At 38.4% G+C, this 15849-nt stretch overlaps 1 protein-coding gene across 2 annotated transcripts in view; it reads right to left on the reverse strand.

Moving 5' to 3' along the window:
- Mypn (myopalladin) overlaps positions 1-15849 on the reverse strand; it is a 121798-nt gene that overhangs the window by 57112 nt on the left and 48837 nt on the right. For both annotated transcript variants that reach the window (XM_048810063.1, XM_015500581.2), the window contains 4 exons: positions 11640-11815; positions 9414-9465; positions 6036-6150; positions 4486-4557 (listed from right to left, as the gene is read on the reverse strand). In XM_048810063.1, coding sequence (XP_048666020.1) covers positions 4486-4557; positions 6036-6150; positions 9414-9421 — 195 coding nt within the window. In that variant the 5' untranslated portion in view covers positions 9422-9465; positions 11640-11815. The remainder of the gene's footprint in view (positions 1-4485; positions 4558-6035; positions 6151-9413; positions 9466-11639; positions 11816-15849) is intronic.

Genomic DNA, 15849 nt, shown 5'->3' on the forward strand with positions numbered 1-15849 from the left:
GGCTGGGGTTGTGGCTCAGTGGTAGAGTGCTTGCCTAGCAAGTGTGAGGCACTGGGTTCAATTCTCAGCATTGCATATATCAAGGTCCAAGTCAGTTGTTTGTCATAGTGGGTCTTAGGCTATTTCCTAATGGAACCAAGATGATGTGCTTTGGATATAGTTCAAGTGCTCCCATAAAGGTATATTTGTTAAAAGCTTGGTCCCCAGTGTGATGATGTTAAGAAATGGTGGGATGTTTAAGAGGTGGGGCCTGATGGGAAATTGTTACCGGCCCCTCCCCTCACTCTGACTTCCCTCTTGCCATGTGTTCTCTCCTTCTCAAACCCATCATTGTGATATTATCCACCATGAGGTCTTTACTAGAGTCAAGCTGATGCCAGTGCCATGCCCTTGAACCTATAGAACTGTGAATTAAATACACTCTTCCTCTTATAAGTACCCAGCCTCAGGTATTTTGTTATAGTAACAGGAAACAGACTAAAACATATGATATGTACATGCTTAGTCACAGTCATATTAACCTCACTACAGATGAATAAGACAAATGAAATGGCCTAGGAAAGATTAAGTTAATCTTTACTAGGAATTATGGATCTGGACTAAAGGCCCCAAAACCAAAGGTCTACAGAGGTAAACAATGTCCAAAGTGCAACTCTTGTCTTGTGTGTCATCACCATACTGATCATTTGGGAGAACATTCTTCCAAATAACTCGACATGAGAAGCATGGTCACTTGACACTGAATTTTTTCTCTTCTGCTCTAAAGCCACAAAATGTTGAAAAAAAGAAGAATCCTTTCTTAACTGGAAAGTTAAATGGAAGTTCTTTGCCACAGAATAAATATTACAATGTGCCTGCTTTGTCCCAAGCACAGTGCCAGATGTTATAAATGTGAGTTGAAAAGATACAATTTCTGCTTGGTAGATCTCGTCCCACAAATATCATTTAGGGACATTCTTGAGAAGGAGCATCTCTGTTATTGATTAAAAGATGTCAGCTAGGGGCTGAGGATGTGGCTCAAGTGGTAGCGCACTCACCTAGCATGCATGAGGCGCTGGGTTCGATTCTCAGCACCACATAAAAATAAAATAAAGATATTGTGTCCACCTAAAACTAAAAAATAAATATATTTTTTAAAAATGTCAGCTACAAGGTTCACTTTATCATTTTATTTGTTTTTAAACCCAGTCAATATTTTTGCACCTTGGGACATGATGCAAGTGTATGTGTATAGCACTTTAGGCTGGAGTTGGATCAGAGCAGTTTTTACAGATTAAAAAACTTATTGAAAGTCCTTTCCCCCTGGATTGTCACAGGTGCTCTGTGAAAAATTCTCTGGAATTGATGGGCTAGGGAGAAGAGCCCATGAAATCTTCAGAAGTCTGGATTCAACTACTGGGCCCCATGATTTCAGGGTTTCCCTCCTCTGCCATTATATAATGAAGTGCTCTTCAAATTCTCACTTCCCCTGCCCCCTTGCACTCTTCAAATTACTGCTGAAGTAGTTGGAGCCAGAGCCGCTGCAGCCTTGAAAGCCTGCCAGAGCAGCTGCTGTTGAGTGGGAGCAGTGATAGGAGCAAGATTCTAATTTGATCACCTCCCTCTCTCCTGCTCAAGAAGTGTGAGTCCTGTTCCCCCCATGGCAAAGTGAAAATATTTTTGATGCTGCATAGAGAACAAAGGATAGTCTAGCTCTACCCACAATTAAAAGCATTTAAAAACCTAAGAGGGCTGGGGAGCTAGGAGCTCAGAGGTAGAACACTTGCAGAATATGTATGAGGCCCTTGGTTGGCTCCTGGCACCACAAACAAAAACACAGAAATTCTCTTAAGTAGATTAGTGAACAAGTATATATATTCCATCACCTTCTCTTAAACTCTACCACTACTTTTCTGGGCCACTCTCCTTTTCATTTTATCCTTGTTTAGAAAGTAATTTTCCATGGCCAAAGGAGTTAAATAAAACTCTGCTCTCTAATCATTGCTTTAAAACAAAACAAGCCTTCTTGCCATAACTGGTAAAGAAATGCTTTGTTGGGCAGTATAGAAAGTGAGTCACAGGGGCTGGAGCTCAGGAAGTTCCTAAAGAAGTAAATAGAGCAGGGATAACCCGAACAAACATATGCAAATGATCTGTTATCATTGCTCATGGCCACGTGAAACCATCCTTGGTAGCTCTGACTCAGAAATTCGCTAATGACACTGGCAGTGACTATGACCTCAATCTTGCCCTGGCTGACGGAAACTAACGCAAGCACACTGTGGTTGATAAGTCTCTCTGGAATTTGAGCCACAGCCTATCCTAGTGCCCTATGTCTGTACAATCCTCATCCCATTTATGGAGGCAAAATCACAAGTCCAGAGGGCAGAGAAAGCCTTCCCAGAGTTTAGGTACTAGGGACCATTTTCCCACCATGAAGCTAATGCATACAGAGATTTTACTTAACAAATGCCTTATCTAATGATTAATTCATTTTCCCATTTTATTTATTAAAGGCATATGTATCTGCCAATCTAATTAGGAGGCAATCAGTCACCACACAAAAGCAACTAAACCTGATGTGTTCATCAACCTGTGAAAACGAAGCATAAAGAATTAATGTTAAAGGTTCCTATCAGACTTGTTAAAATAATAAAAACAGCTTTGGACCTATTATTACCTTATGAACTCTTATCTATTCATTACAGGGAGCTTTCAAGGTGATTGGGAAAGAGAGAGTAAACAACTTTATCTTTGATAAATGTACCAGACACATGTTCTCTGGGTGATCTGAATGCCTGGAACCAGGGCACCTAAGATTTGAAATTGAGTGGAGATAAGGACACCTCTTTGGTGTCAACTATCTGGTGAGGCAGATGGTGTTGCAGAACAGAAGAGAGGAGACTTTATTGGGACTAGGTATAAACTCCTTGGTGGTTTAGCTGCCTTGAAGAGTCAGCAGTCTCTAAGGTATGACAAATGGGCATGGCAAATTAAAATAAATAGAACATTTTTGTGGCACTTATGCTGTATCGTAAGACTAGGTGATTTAGCAGTGGCAATAAGAGATGACAAGAAAAAGCTCTGTTAGCTATATTTTACACACACATACACACACTCCCCCCTCACAAAGGTCCTTCTTTAATTCCTCCTCAAAGTCTTGTATCCACTAGTCACAACACATTGTTTTTCTATTTCAAGTCTTTGAAAATAGTAAAACTGAAACCTCAGGGGCAGGTTATAGTAAACCAACCTGAAAAATTGAGAGGCATCTTGTTTTACCTATGAAAATGTGCCTAACTGATATAGATATAGGTAGTCACAGCTAGACTTCATGATGGATTTTGGAAAACCATTTTGCATGAGTCGGTATGATATGTCAGGATTTCCTTGAAATGAATGCTTCTGAGGAAGTTGTGAACTTAGCTCTTTTAACTATTAGTACTCATTGCAAGAGACTACTTTGACCATTTTGCTTGAAATTGGGATTTCTCAACTTCAGCCCTACTGACACTTGGGGCTGGATAATTCTTTATTTGGGGGCTGCCATCCTATTCAGTATAGAATGTTAGCAGCCCCACTCCAATTGTGACAACCAAAAATGTTTCCAAACATTACCAATGGACCCTTGGAGAAGAGAGTTAACCACAATTGATAACCACTTCTGTAATACCCATGCTTATATCTTAGAAGATAAAATCTTTTGAGACCTAGGTGGGTGTTCATACAAACAATGAACATAAATCCAGGCATAGGTTGCACCCATTTGGTCTTCAGAATACTGAAAAATGCAATGTGACTCAACTTTTTCACCTTTGAACTTACTGTCTGGGGCAACATATGAACAGTTTATTATATAAAAGAAAGAACGAAAGGCTGAGAAGTGGGAGAACCTGTTTCTCATCCTCATTCTGCTACTAACTAGTCTTGTGACATTGGCCAAATCGCTTAATCTCTCTGGCTTTCCCGAGGTTTTTTTCATTTGTAAATGAAAGTGCCCAACTGAATTTTCCAGTTCTAAATACAAAGACTGTGTGACTCAGAATTTGATGACTCCACAATAGCTGACACCAGGGAACAGAAAGAGAAAGCTCTTTGTCCTTGAGTGAGGCTTTCCATTAAACCTCCCAAGAGCATTTAACTTCATCTCCTTGAGCACAAAAACAGGTACCTGTAACTAGATTCTTCTGAAAGTCCAGAGAAACCTCTAGAGTAGTAAGTGGCTAGAATCTTATCACCTGATCCTCAGGTGTGACCATCAGGATCAGTGTAAAAACTGACATTAGAAATCAAGGACTGGGAATGATATTTGGACAACTACCTCAAACCAACCAACCAACCAACAAAACAAAACAAAAAACAAAAAACAAAAAACCCTAAAGCTTATTTGTACTTATAAAGAGACCAAAGTCCTGAGATAAAATCAGTAAATCTTGTTTCATAAACTTCATTTGGATGCTGCAGTGTCTCTAAAGCCAGGACAGAAGGAAGCCATATTTTGATTACCTTTGTAAACACAGGAGCTGCAATTATAGGTTTTCCATCCAATCCTTGCAAATAGTTGGTAGGGCTCTGACACTGTTAGAGGAGAACAAGCAATAGAGTCATGGTCACTAAAATCATTACATGAATAGATAATACAACAAATCTACAGAATTTGGTGTGTAAAATTAATCCCTAAATCAAAAGACATGCTTTCTAAGTTTATGACTTCAGATTTTAGTCTGAATTGATTGCATTTCTTTCTAGGTCATGGTGGCTGTAAAATATGTGGTGTCCACTCTACTCCAGCCCCTTCACATGGATGCGTGTAATCAGACCTAACCTCCTGAAGAGGTCCCATAAAATCCTAGGGCTGCCTCAATCACAGTTTGAAAACCAGTGGATTAGGACTAAAACTTGATCTCTCTGCATTACTAAATGGGCTAGAGAAGAAATTCTGAACTTTTTTCAAAAAGGTTGTAGATAACACATTTAAATGTATTATCATTGGTCAACAAACATATCTATAACATCTTACGAACATATTTAGATAGTATGATTTTATATGTTTTAAAGTATACACATACATATTTATTTTTATATTTGCCTAGAAAATGCCTGGAACTATCTGCTAGAAACTATTAATAAGAGGTACTTTTGAGAAGAGGGGGCATAGAGGTAGAAATTTGGCCAAAGTTTTTATTCAATATATGTCTGTACTTTTTAAATGTTTTTACAATAAGCATTTTGTTATTGATGTTGTTGTTATTATTACTACAGTTCTAGGGATTGAACCCAGGGCAAATTACCACTGAGGTACATCCCCAGCCCTTTTTATTTCTTTTGAGACAAGGTCTCACTAGTTGCTGAGGCTGGTCTTGAACTGGCAATCCTGGTGGCTCAGCCTCCCGAGTTACTGGAATTATAGGCAGGTGCCACCATGTGTGGCTATAAGCATATATTATTATTATTTTTTATTGACTCAAAATATAAGAGCCTTTTGCTGTTTTCTAAAAAATAATTTTGAACCGGCTTACTCAGAAAGTAGAATTCTTTGCATCTCCTTGAAACTAAGTTTTACAGTATAGAATGTTTGTCCTGGGTCAGTCTGAGAGCTGGCAGCTCACTAGATATGTAATCAGCCCTCTTTATAAAGCTGGAATGTCAGACAAGCTCATAAAGAGTTTCTTTTCCTTTGATATTTGCCCATGTAACTAGGCAAGAAGTTCACAAAGCAATAGCAACACTTTCCCCATACATGGGAAGTACAAATTAATTATCATGTAACTTTATTTTGTATGTTTTTTTAAATTGGATTTATTTTTAAATTAAATTTAATTGTTTTGCAGTGCTGGAGGTTGAACTCAGGGCTTTGATTGTGCATGGATAGATAATGTAACAAATCAACAGTGGTAAGTTATTTACCACTGACCTGCACCCCCAGCCCCCAAGGTGATTATTATGATGACTAGTTGCAACAAAGAAGAGTATGATCATGCTATACAAGAAGCTCATGGTCACAGTGCATGTCCATCACAGTCCATGGCACTTGTGTTTCACCTAGATTCTTATACCTGCTGGATGGTTGACACTCTGGGCTGGGTCACCAAATGCTGGGCTTGGGGCACTGCTGGAGGAATGGCAGCAGAGGTAGTAGGAGGTAATGACACCTCATTTGGCTTCTGGATTCTGAGAAATTTTTAAAATATAGATTATAAATCAGAACTATAAATGTGTGTGAAAAGTCTGTCAGCAAAACTAATAATGTCATCACTCCTTATAGTTGGATGTAATACAAATCTTTGTTTGACAATATTCTACAAATATTTACTGAGAGTTTACCGAGAGTTTCCTTTCCATACAGTTTGTTAGGAAATGCAAATATGAAGATGGATATGCCACCATTGTCCTTGGGTCACTTGCTTTCAGTGTAGCCAGGGAGTCAAACCACCTGAGATCTAAGATGTGACAGAACCCTGTGCAGAGGATATCTTGTTTAGATTTGTTTTGTTGTTGTCTGTATTTTCCCTCTTGTTGTTCCAAGTAAGAGGCCAAGCTTTGCATATTGTTACCTCTGGGATTGTGACATGGCAGAAAGCAATAATAATCCAAAATCTTCAAGTTTACATAATTTGAAGGGATTTTTTTTAAGGTCAAAAGAACCAGGAAGTATTCTTGACAAGGTTGTGGAGGAAAGATTATTTGGTTTGTGGGGAAGGCAGAAAGATCTGTGGATCTGGCCAGACAGCCTGGCAAGGGGAAGAACCTAAATTCAGAGGAAAGGTGGAAGGTTCCAGTCTTGCTAAAGACATAGTCCTGAAGCATGTCGGGAAGAAACAACACTGGACTTAAAGAGCCACTGAGATTTAGCACATGGGCCTCTCACCTGTAACCCAGGAGAAGAGATGACCATTGACAGAGGGCTTCCCTGTCTTTGGTCTGAATGTTACCTCTCTTGTGTCTCAGCTTCCCCAACTCTAAAATGGGGGAATAGTAATTCTTATTCCACAGGGGTTTTGTGAGAGTTAGATAATTCATGCCAGGTGCTTAGAATGATGCTTGCTTCCACACTGCTTCATATATATCAAAGGAATCTTTGCATAACTGTGGAGGGGGGAAGAGACACCCAATAATGACAGATCCTAACCAGGCAGGATGGAGTCTAAGAAGCAGAATTACATGGTGATGCAAAGCCTATCATTGTCTCTAAAGCATGGGTTTTCTTCTGCAATAACAAAACCCCTGATTTCCTTACATGACTGTTCCAAAAGACTACACGCCCCAATCTTCATTGCAACTAGGTGTGGTCACATGGCTCTTTTTAGTCATGGGATATAAGGGATAGTGAAATATGCTATTTAGAGAGCTGACCTTACAAAGGAGATGGACATACCCTTTATTCCTTGGTATCTTAAACTAAGAAAATGAGGGTGTACCTTAACATGAGATGAAGCAGAAACCTGGAAGCAGACTGAAACCTACTATAATGCGAAGCCATTTACCTGATTTTTATGTAAATGAGAACTATCTATCTCATTTAAATCACAGTTAATTTGGGTTTCTATTATATAAAAATGAAGTCAAATTTTAACTATTACAATTAGACTTATAGCAAATAAATAAATGAACTATTTCTTGCATAATTAATGTATCAAAATTCATACCATTAAATTTTTAACATATTTATAGGAACCTTGAGAAAGGAGTGATGAGTGTGTAATAGAAGAGGAATTTATTACAGAAACCCAAGAGGAAGAATACTTAGTCCAGGTTGTGAAGGATAAGTAGGAGTTTGCCATGAAAAATAAAAAATGAACCATGCATTGTTTTGAGTGAGATGTCAGCAGTGTAGACAGCCCAAGATGGAGGCCAGGTAAGACTAGTGGATCCTCCACAGAATAAGACTTTAAGTTTTTTTTTAATGTTTCTTATTTTGTTTTCCCATAGATAATCTTTTTTTTTAAGAAGGAAAATGATAGGAGCAGAATGATCTCATAGAGAATAATCAGTAATATTTTGGAGACTGTAGAAGAGAGAATAGGGCTGAAACATCCCTCTAAGAAAGAGGCTGGCATCAAAGGCCAGCAGGAAGAAGATACTGAAGCAAGGTCTTGAGAATGATAAGGAAGTGGGTTAAAGGGAATATCCTTTACTCTGGTCCTGAATGTTCCTGCACAGGAGCTGAAAGCAAATTCTCATTGCCAGGTAGATAAACACAAAAGATTCTGAAGAGTAAAACGATTTCTGCACTCGCAGAGCTTACCCTCTATAGGGGTAACACAGTTTATGTCTCTTCAATCAGGCTCCCACATATTTCTGTTTGTTTCAGGAAGCCTCAGGAATGGTTACTATGTCTGTTTCTATTCCCAGGACTTCTGCTGGAATGTTCCTGTCTCCCTTTTGGTGGGTATCCTCCTTCTGTTCTTCAAAGGTTCAGTTTAGGATCACCCACTCTGTAAAACCTTTCCTGTTCTCTCCCTGCACCCCCAACCAATAACTATTCTTTTGTACCAAGTCCTGTACACCATGCACATGGTCATCATAGACTATTATACTATATTACTCTTATCATCTATATGTTTGGTATTCATTTCTTGCTACCTCTACATTGTCTTCTACTAGGTGTGAACCTCTTGAAAGAAGGAAGCATCTGATCTTTCTTTATTTTGTACCGGAAATTAAACCCAGGGGCGCTCAACCACTGAGCCACATCCCCAGCCCCTTTTTATATTTTATATTGAGACAGGGTCTCACTGAGTTGCTTAGGTCCTCACTAAGTTGCTGAGGCTGGCTTTGAAGTCAAGATCCTCCTGCCTCAGCCTCCTGAGCCGTTGGGATCATAGGCATGCACCACCATGCCAGGCTTGACTTTTCTTAATATCCATTGCATCTAGTGTAGTGCCTGGGGTAATGTAGGTGCTCAGTCAATGGTTGCAGAAACTAACAAATGAATGGATGCAAGTTTGTTCAGTATATAGTACAACTATTTAGCAAAAAGGATATAACTATTCCAGATCAAATATATATATATATACACGAACATATATACACATCTATACATATACACACACAGTAAATAAGAGATGTAAATATTTTAAAAATGATATGTATATAAAATACATAAAATTATGAATAATATATAAAAGTTAAAATATATTTCATATATAATTTAGGATAACCAAATTTTGTGTTCTTATAGTACTATCTAAACATGAGCTTTTTAAACCATTGGGTTATTGGTTTTTATACTCTGTAGATATAAATACAATATTTTATAAGTATCACTTCCTATTTTAAATACTGAGAATATTCCAATTAATCTTAAGCAAGACTTAAGCAAAATAAGTAGAGTCTTCTCCAAATCTGCCTCTCTCCTCAAGTTCTAGTAACCAGTTAGGACTTTTTTTAGTATCTGAGGATACTGAGTCTATAATATAGAAAATTAGAATTACCGATTCATCTCTTCCTTGTTAGGGTCCCCTTCTGAATCAGAAGAAGAAACTCCTGGAGAAATAAAAACAAAATATGAGCTTTTAAAGACAATAATTTCAATATTTTAAAGCTAGTTCTAGATATTTTAAGAATCTTAGACTTAGAAATGAACTCAGTGATTCCCTACACTAACATTCAATTTGACAAATGAGGAGAAAGACACCTTAAAGTTGAAGGAATTATTCAAGGTCACATAGCTAGTTAGTGATGGAGTTCAAGCTAGTTGGTCCAACTTCAAAGTGCTCTACTATGTAAACACCTCCTGATATCATTGGACTGTCAAGGTTTGCAGCCATTCTTTGGTGTTAGAAATTCTCATGCTCTGGCCTACACAGATTGACTAGAAGAAGGGATTACATTGGATTCTAGACATTGTAGGTGTAGGTGGATGTTCTTCCGTCCTGCCCTAATATTAGCAGGTCAAACTTCATTTTGGAAGTGGGGGTGTTTGAAGTCCAGTTGCCACAAAGAAAAAAATCCAACAATCCAATCTCAGCACTGTTAGCACAGCCTTGATCCCGGATTTACTTCTCAAGATAGTGAATTCCAGGAAGATATAACAGAGCTAAATCTGGAGGTATTTATCATACTCTGAGAATTTGAGGATAAAAACATAACACATTCCTACTAGTGTATTTCTTTAATAAATGTTTATCAAATATTCACTATGCACTTGGTACTATGTAAGGTATTGGAGATAAAAGTAAAGAAGATGAGACAGTCCTGGCCTTGCAATCTAGTTGGTAAACAAACATTTATGCCATAGTAGTACAATATGTAAGTGCTAAAACCAAGGTGTACCTAAGGTATAATAGGTAGAAAAAGTACTGACGAATGGTCCCCAGAAAAAAACTCAGAGGATGACTTAAAATAGGAACAAAACTTAGTAGATACAGGAGTAACATAGATTGATTTCTTTCCTAAAATTAATCATCTAAGTTTTCTGCTGAGATAAATGCTTTTCCAAGGTTCCCAACTGGTATCCATGCTTCTATTTTTGACTCCCTGCAATATATTCTCAACAAGAAGCAAGAGTGACTCTGTTAAAAACTAAATCAGGTCATGCCATCTCTCTGCTTAAAACCCTCCAGAATTTCCCATCTCCCTCAGAGTAAAACCAAAGTCCTTGCAACAACGTACAAAGATTTGTATGATCTGCTCATCTACCTCCCTCTACCTTAACCCTATCTTGAACTTTTGACCTCATCTTCTATTACTTTTTGTTTGTTTGTTTGTTTTGTGTTGTTTTGGGTGGTACTGGGAATTGAAACCATGGCCTCACACGTGCTAAAGTGCTCTACCACTGAGCTACACCACAGCCCCAAATTCGCCTTTCATTTCTCTTCTTTTTGTGGTGTTAAGGATTAAACTCAGGACCTCACAGATGCTAGGTAAGCACTCTACCATCAAACTACATTCTACACACACACACACACACACGTGTGTGTGTGTGTGTGTGTGTGTGTGTATATATATTTGAGCCATAATCTCCTTAATTTGCCCAGACTAGTCTCCACCTTGTGACCTTCCTGCTTTAGCCTCCCTAGTAGTTCTCATATTACTTTTTCCCTTGGCATGAGGAGCCTGGCCATGCTGGCTCCTCTCTACCTTAAGACTCTCACCTCAGGGCCACTGCACTTGCTGCTTCCTTTTCCTTGTGTGGTTTTCTCTTGACTATCTTTGGGGCTCACTTTCTCACTTCCCTAGGTCTCCATTCAAATGTCACCTGGTTAGGGAAATCTTCACTGCCACCTTATCTAAAATCACACACACACACACACACACACACACGCACGCACGCACACACCCACACACTCATATGCATACACATATAATTCCTAGCCATCTTTCTTGCTATTTTTCTAGTTACATATACCTACCATATTATATATTTTATATATTTATTTCACTTGTTTTCTGTATCTCATCATAATATACATTCATCAATATGTAAGTTTACTTTTTTTTTTTTTTGGTAGAATAGCCCTCAATAAATGTTTATTTAGGGCTGGGGTTGTAGCTCATTGGTAGGGTGCTTGCCTAGCATGTGTAAGGCACTGGGTTCAATTCTCAGCAACACATACAAATAAATAAATAAATTAAAGGTTAATTGACAACTGAAAAAATTTAAAAAAATGTATTTATTATAAATATATGCATTAAGCTTCAAGAGTATTTTGCGTTACCTTCTATATAAATTTCAGCAGAAGTTGAATCTGTCCCATAGATGTTGGAAGCGAAGCAGGAATAGCGTCCTGTGTCCTCTTCAAAGGCTTCAGCAATGGTTAGCGAATGCAGATTTCCTTCCTGGACGATGTGAATGTCTGGAGAATTTTCAAGCTCCTTGCCTTCACAGTACCACCTGCAAGTAAGGGAATATGGCCTTTGGACACAACTAAAAAAACAAGACAATAATATAGATGGCTCTAGATACTTCGTAAGAAGAAAACTGTGAAAAACTAAGAGTCAGAACATTAAACAATCTGTTATTTGATTGTGACAATGAGAGAGTTGGCAGTATTCAAATCACATTGACACTTTACTCATGAGATTGGAAAGTTGCTCTTATTAAGAATGATACAAGGGCTGGGAATATAGCTCAGTTGGTAGAGTGCTTGCCTTGCATGCGCAAGGCCCCAAATTCAATCCCCAGCACCACCAAAAAGAGATACAAGCTAGGTATAGTGGCCCATGCCTGCAATCCCAGCCACCTGGCAATCTGAAACACAAGGATAGCAAATTCTAGGGCAGCTTGGGCAATTTAGGAGACTAAATTATCTCAAAATAAAAAAATAAAAAGGGTTGGGCATGTACAAGGCCTTGGATGTGATTCTTAGCACCGGGAATTAAAAAAAAAAAGGGGGGGGGGTACAATTGCAAGAAGACAGAAAGCAAGTACAGCCAACTAGGAAGAGTAGGAGAGTAGGGTAGAAAGACGAGGGTGTTTGATATGGAACTTGACTTCTCCAAAAGTGCCTTTCAGCTTTCTATAGTGGGCATTAAATAAACACTTCTTTAGCTTATTTAGAGAACATTGAATAGATAATAAGCTTTGTGAAGTGGTATACACTCATCCCTGCTGTTAAATTGTATCTGACCTAACTGAAAATTAATTTGTTCTGTTACTTGAGTCACTAAAGTAAGAAGGATGAGTCATATTTCCCCAGGAGAGAGCCCACTCTGAAAAATAACCTAAGTTAAGGTATTTAATTATAATTCTATATAACTGATGTTATACTATAATACAAGTTTCTACCTGGCCAAGTTTTCTGGCTAAAAGTTTATACAAAATAATAATATAAAATGATGTTGAAGATGTGGAGGTGCATAATAAGAAAAATAAACATTAAAGTTCAATGGAAATGTCACTTCTCATATCACAGATTGGTAAGTCTAAAGGTTTGATCATTCTCATACATCATTAGTGGGAATGTAACATGGCATAACACCTATGAAAGGAATGTGGAAATACTGCCATAATCACACATACATTTATTCTTGGACCTAACAAACCCACTTGTTGGAATCTATCATACAGATGGACTTCCACACACACACAAAATGATATATGTACAAGCTACTCATTGAAATAGTCAAAGATTGTAAACAAGCCAAGTGTCCATTATTAGGGAACTGATCAATAAACTACAATAGAGCCACACAGTGGAACATGCTGCAATCTAAAAAGAGAATAAGATCACTGATGTGGAAGAATCCTAAGATACACAGTTATATTTTAATTGTAAGCTGCAAAATAGTAGATATAGGGTGTTAGCTCTGTTTGAGAAATGAAGAGTTATGGGTTGAATTATATACCCCCCCCCAAATATGTTGAAGTCCTAACCCCCTGTACTTGAGAATATGATCTTATTTGAAAAAAATGTCTTTAAAAAGTCTTTGCAGATGTAATAAAGTTAAGGTGGGCCTTAATCCAATATGGCTGAGGTTCTTATAAGAGAATGAAAATCCTACGTAAAAATAAAGACACATGGGAGACCCCATGTGATGACAGAGGTAGAGATGAGAGTGATGCAGTTGTAGGCCAAGGAGCACCAAGGACTGATAGCCACTACCAGAAACCAGGGAGAGGCAAGGAAGGATTTTACTCAGAGTCTCAAATGGAACACAGCCCAGGTGACCCACCCATCTTTTTTGGGGGGGTATTAGGGATTTAATCCAGGGATGCTTTATCACTGAGCTACATCCCCAGCCCATTTTCTTTTTTATTTTGAGACAGGGTCTCACTAAATTGCGTAGGGGCTCACTAAATTGCCGAGGCTTGCTTTGAACTTTCAATCCTCCTGCCTCAGCCTCCCTGAGTTGCTGGGATTACAGGCTTAGGCCACCACACCCAATCTTGATGACACTTTGATTTCAGACTTCTATTCTTCAGAACTGTATGAGAATAAATTTCTGTTGTTTTAAGTCATCCGATTTGTGAAAATTTGTCATGGCAGCCATAGGAAACAGATTTAGGGAGGCAAGAAATAAGATATTAACTCATTTGCATTTGCATAAAGAAAACTGGATAGGGCTGGGGATGTGGCTCAAGCGGTAGCGCGCTCGCCTGGCATGCATGTGGCCTGGGTTCGATCCTCAACACCACATACAAACAAAGATGTTGTGTCTGCCGATAACTAAAAAAAAAATAAATATTTAAAAAAAAAAAAAAAGAAAAAAAAAAGAAAACTGGATAGAATAAAATGAAAGTTAAGAGTAGCTGCCTGTGGGGGTAACACAAGGTGGATGATGATTTATAGGAGTAAGATGTGTCCTTGTACCCTTTTATACTGTTTTTACTTTTTGAAATAACTATTAATCAACATAATAAAAAGCAATTAAGGGGAGGAATATTATAACTAATCAGTGTAAAAAATTAAAGAATCTTGGTATTTACTAGTCTTCACAGTCATTTCAGATCTAACTACTCAGTACTTTAATTCTTCCCTCCCACCATTTATATAAAGTAAAATTCTAAAGCACATTAAAGGAAACCCACCTACTCAACTACTTTCTAACAGTCAAACTATTCTCTACTGTTCCATAAATATGTCATGGTCACCCCCATATTCAAGTCACTGCTCATGTTTTTCTGAGATTCTTTTCCTCTGCCTTTCAGCAACTGCAAATAGAATTTATGCACCAAAACTTGGCTCAGATGTCACCTCCTACTCAGAGTTACATGTTACCATCTATTTTCAATGATTGTTATGTTTTCTAAATTTTTTTCACCTTTTTGTGAGTGTGTTATTTGCTTCATCAAATTCTCTTCCAGTCTTTGAGTTCTGTTGTGGCAGTGGTACACAATAAAGGCAGCTGAGGAGATGGGTTTGTAAATCTCCCAGAGCACAAATCTCACTAGCTCTAAGGAGCTTATAATGAACAAAGCCTCAGAACACGTAGTTCCAAATACAAAAACTGGGTGTCAAATCAAACATGACAAATTGAGAGAATGTGTTATCTTTACTCCCTTCCTAAAACGCCTCTAAAATGAGAATAAGATATATTTTTTAAAGGTACAATACCACAAAGACAAAAAAGAATGGAAGGGGAGACAACAGCAGACCTGAAACTTCAGAAACTTTTGGAAGATGGAAAGCATGTTGAGCAGTCAGAAGAGTTGAGAAATGTGAAAAACAAGAGCCTTCTTGGGGAGGGCAGTGAAGGACATAGCCAATTCGTGCAGCAGAATTCCAGAGAGTTTTGGGATTTGGAAACACGAGATTGCTAACAACAGGGAAGGAGATATGGAGGAACCCCAGAACCAAGTGTGGTGGTGTACACTGGTAATCCCAGCTACTCAGGAGACTGAGGCAGGAGAATGGCAAATTCCAAGCCAGCTTCAGTAATTTAGCAAGACCTTATCTCAAAATTTAAAGAATGAAAAGGGCACTGGGCACTGTGGCACACAACTGTAATTTCAGCAACTCGGGAGGCTGAGACAGGAGGATCTCGAGTTCAAAGCCAGCCTCAACAATTTAGTGAGGCCCTAAGCAACTCAGAGAGATCCTGTCTCTATAAATAAAATACAAAATAGGGCTGGGGATGTGCCTCAGCGGTTGAGTGCCCCTAAATTAAATCCCTGGTTACCCCCCACCCCCCAAAAAAGAAAAGGGCTACAGATATAGCTCAGTGTAGAGTGCTCCCTGGGTTCAATTCCCAGGACTGAAAAAACAAAACAGACAAGAAAAAGGGAACAAAACAAAATTGATAATGACGACAACCAAGGCTGTTAGTTACAAAATTTGGAAAAATGAGCTCTAAACCACCATCTCAGGTTCCTTCCCTTCATCTGAGCAGTTAGGGAATATCCCTGGAAGAAGGCTGAGTTGCAGGCTGAACAAGCAGCTGTTCCATATTGGAGCAAGAGAAGAAGGCCTGCAGAAGGGATTTCTC

This window comes from Marmota marmota, unplaced genomic scaffold, assembly GCF_001458135.2.
Source record: "Marmota marmota marmota unplaced genomic scaffold, marMar, whole genome shotgun sequence".
In the NCBI taxonomy this organism is placed as follows: domain Eukaryota; kingdom Metazoa; phylum Chordata; class Mammalia; order Rodentia; family Sciuridae; genus Marmota; species Marmota marmota.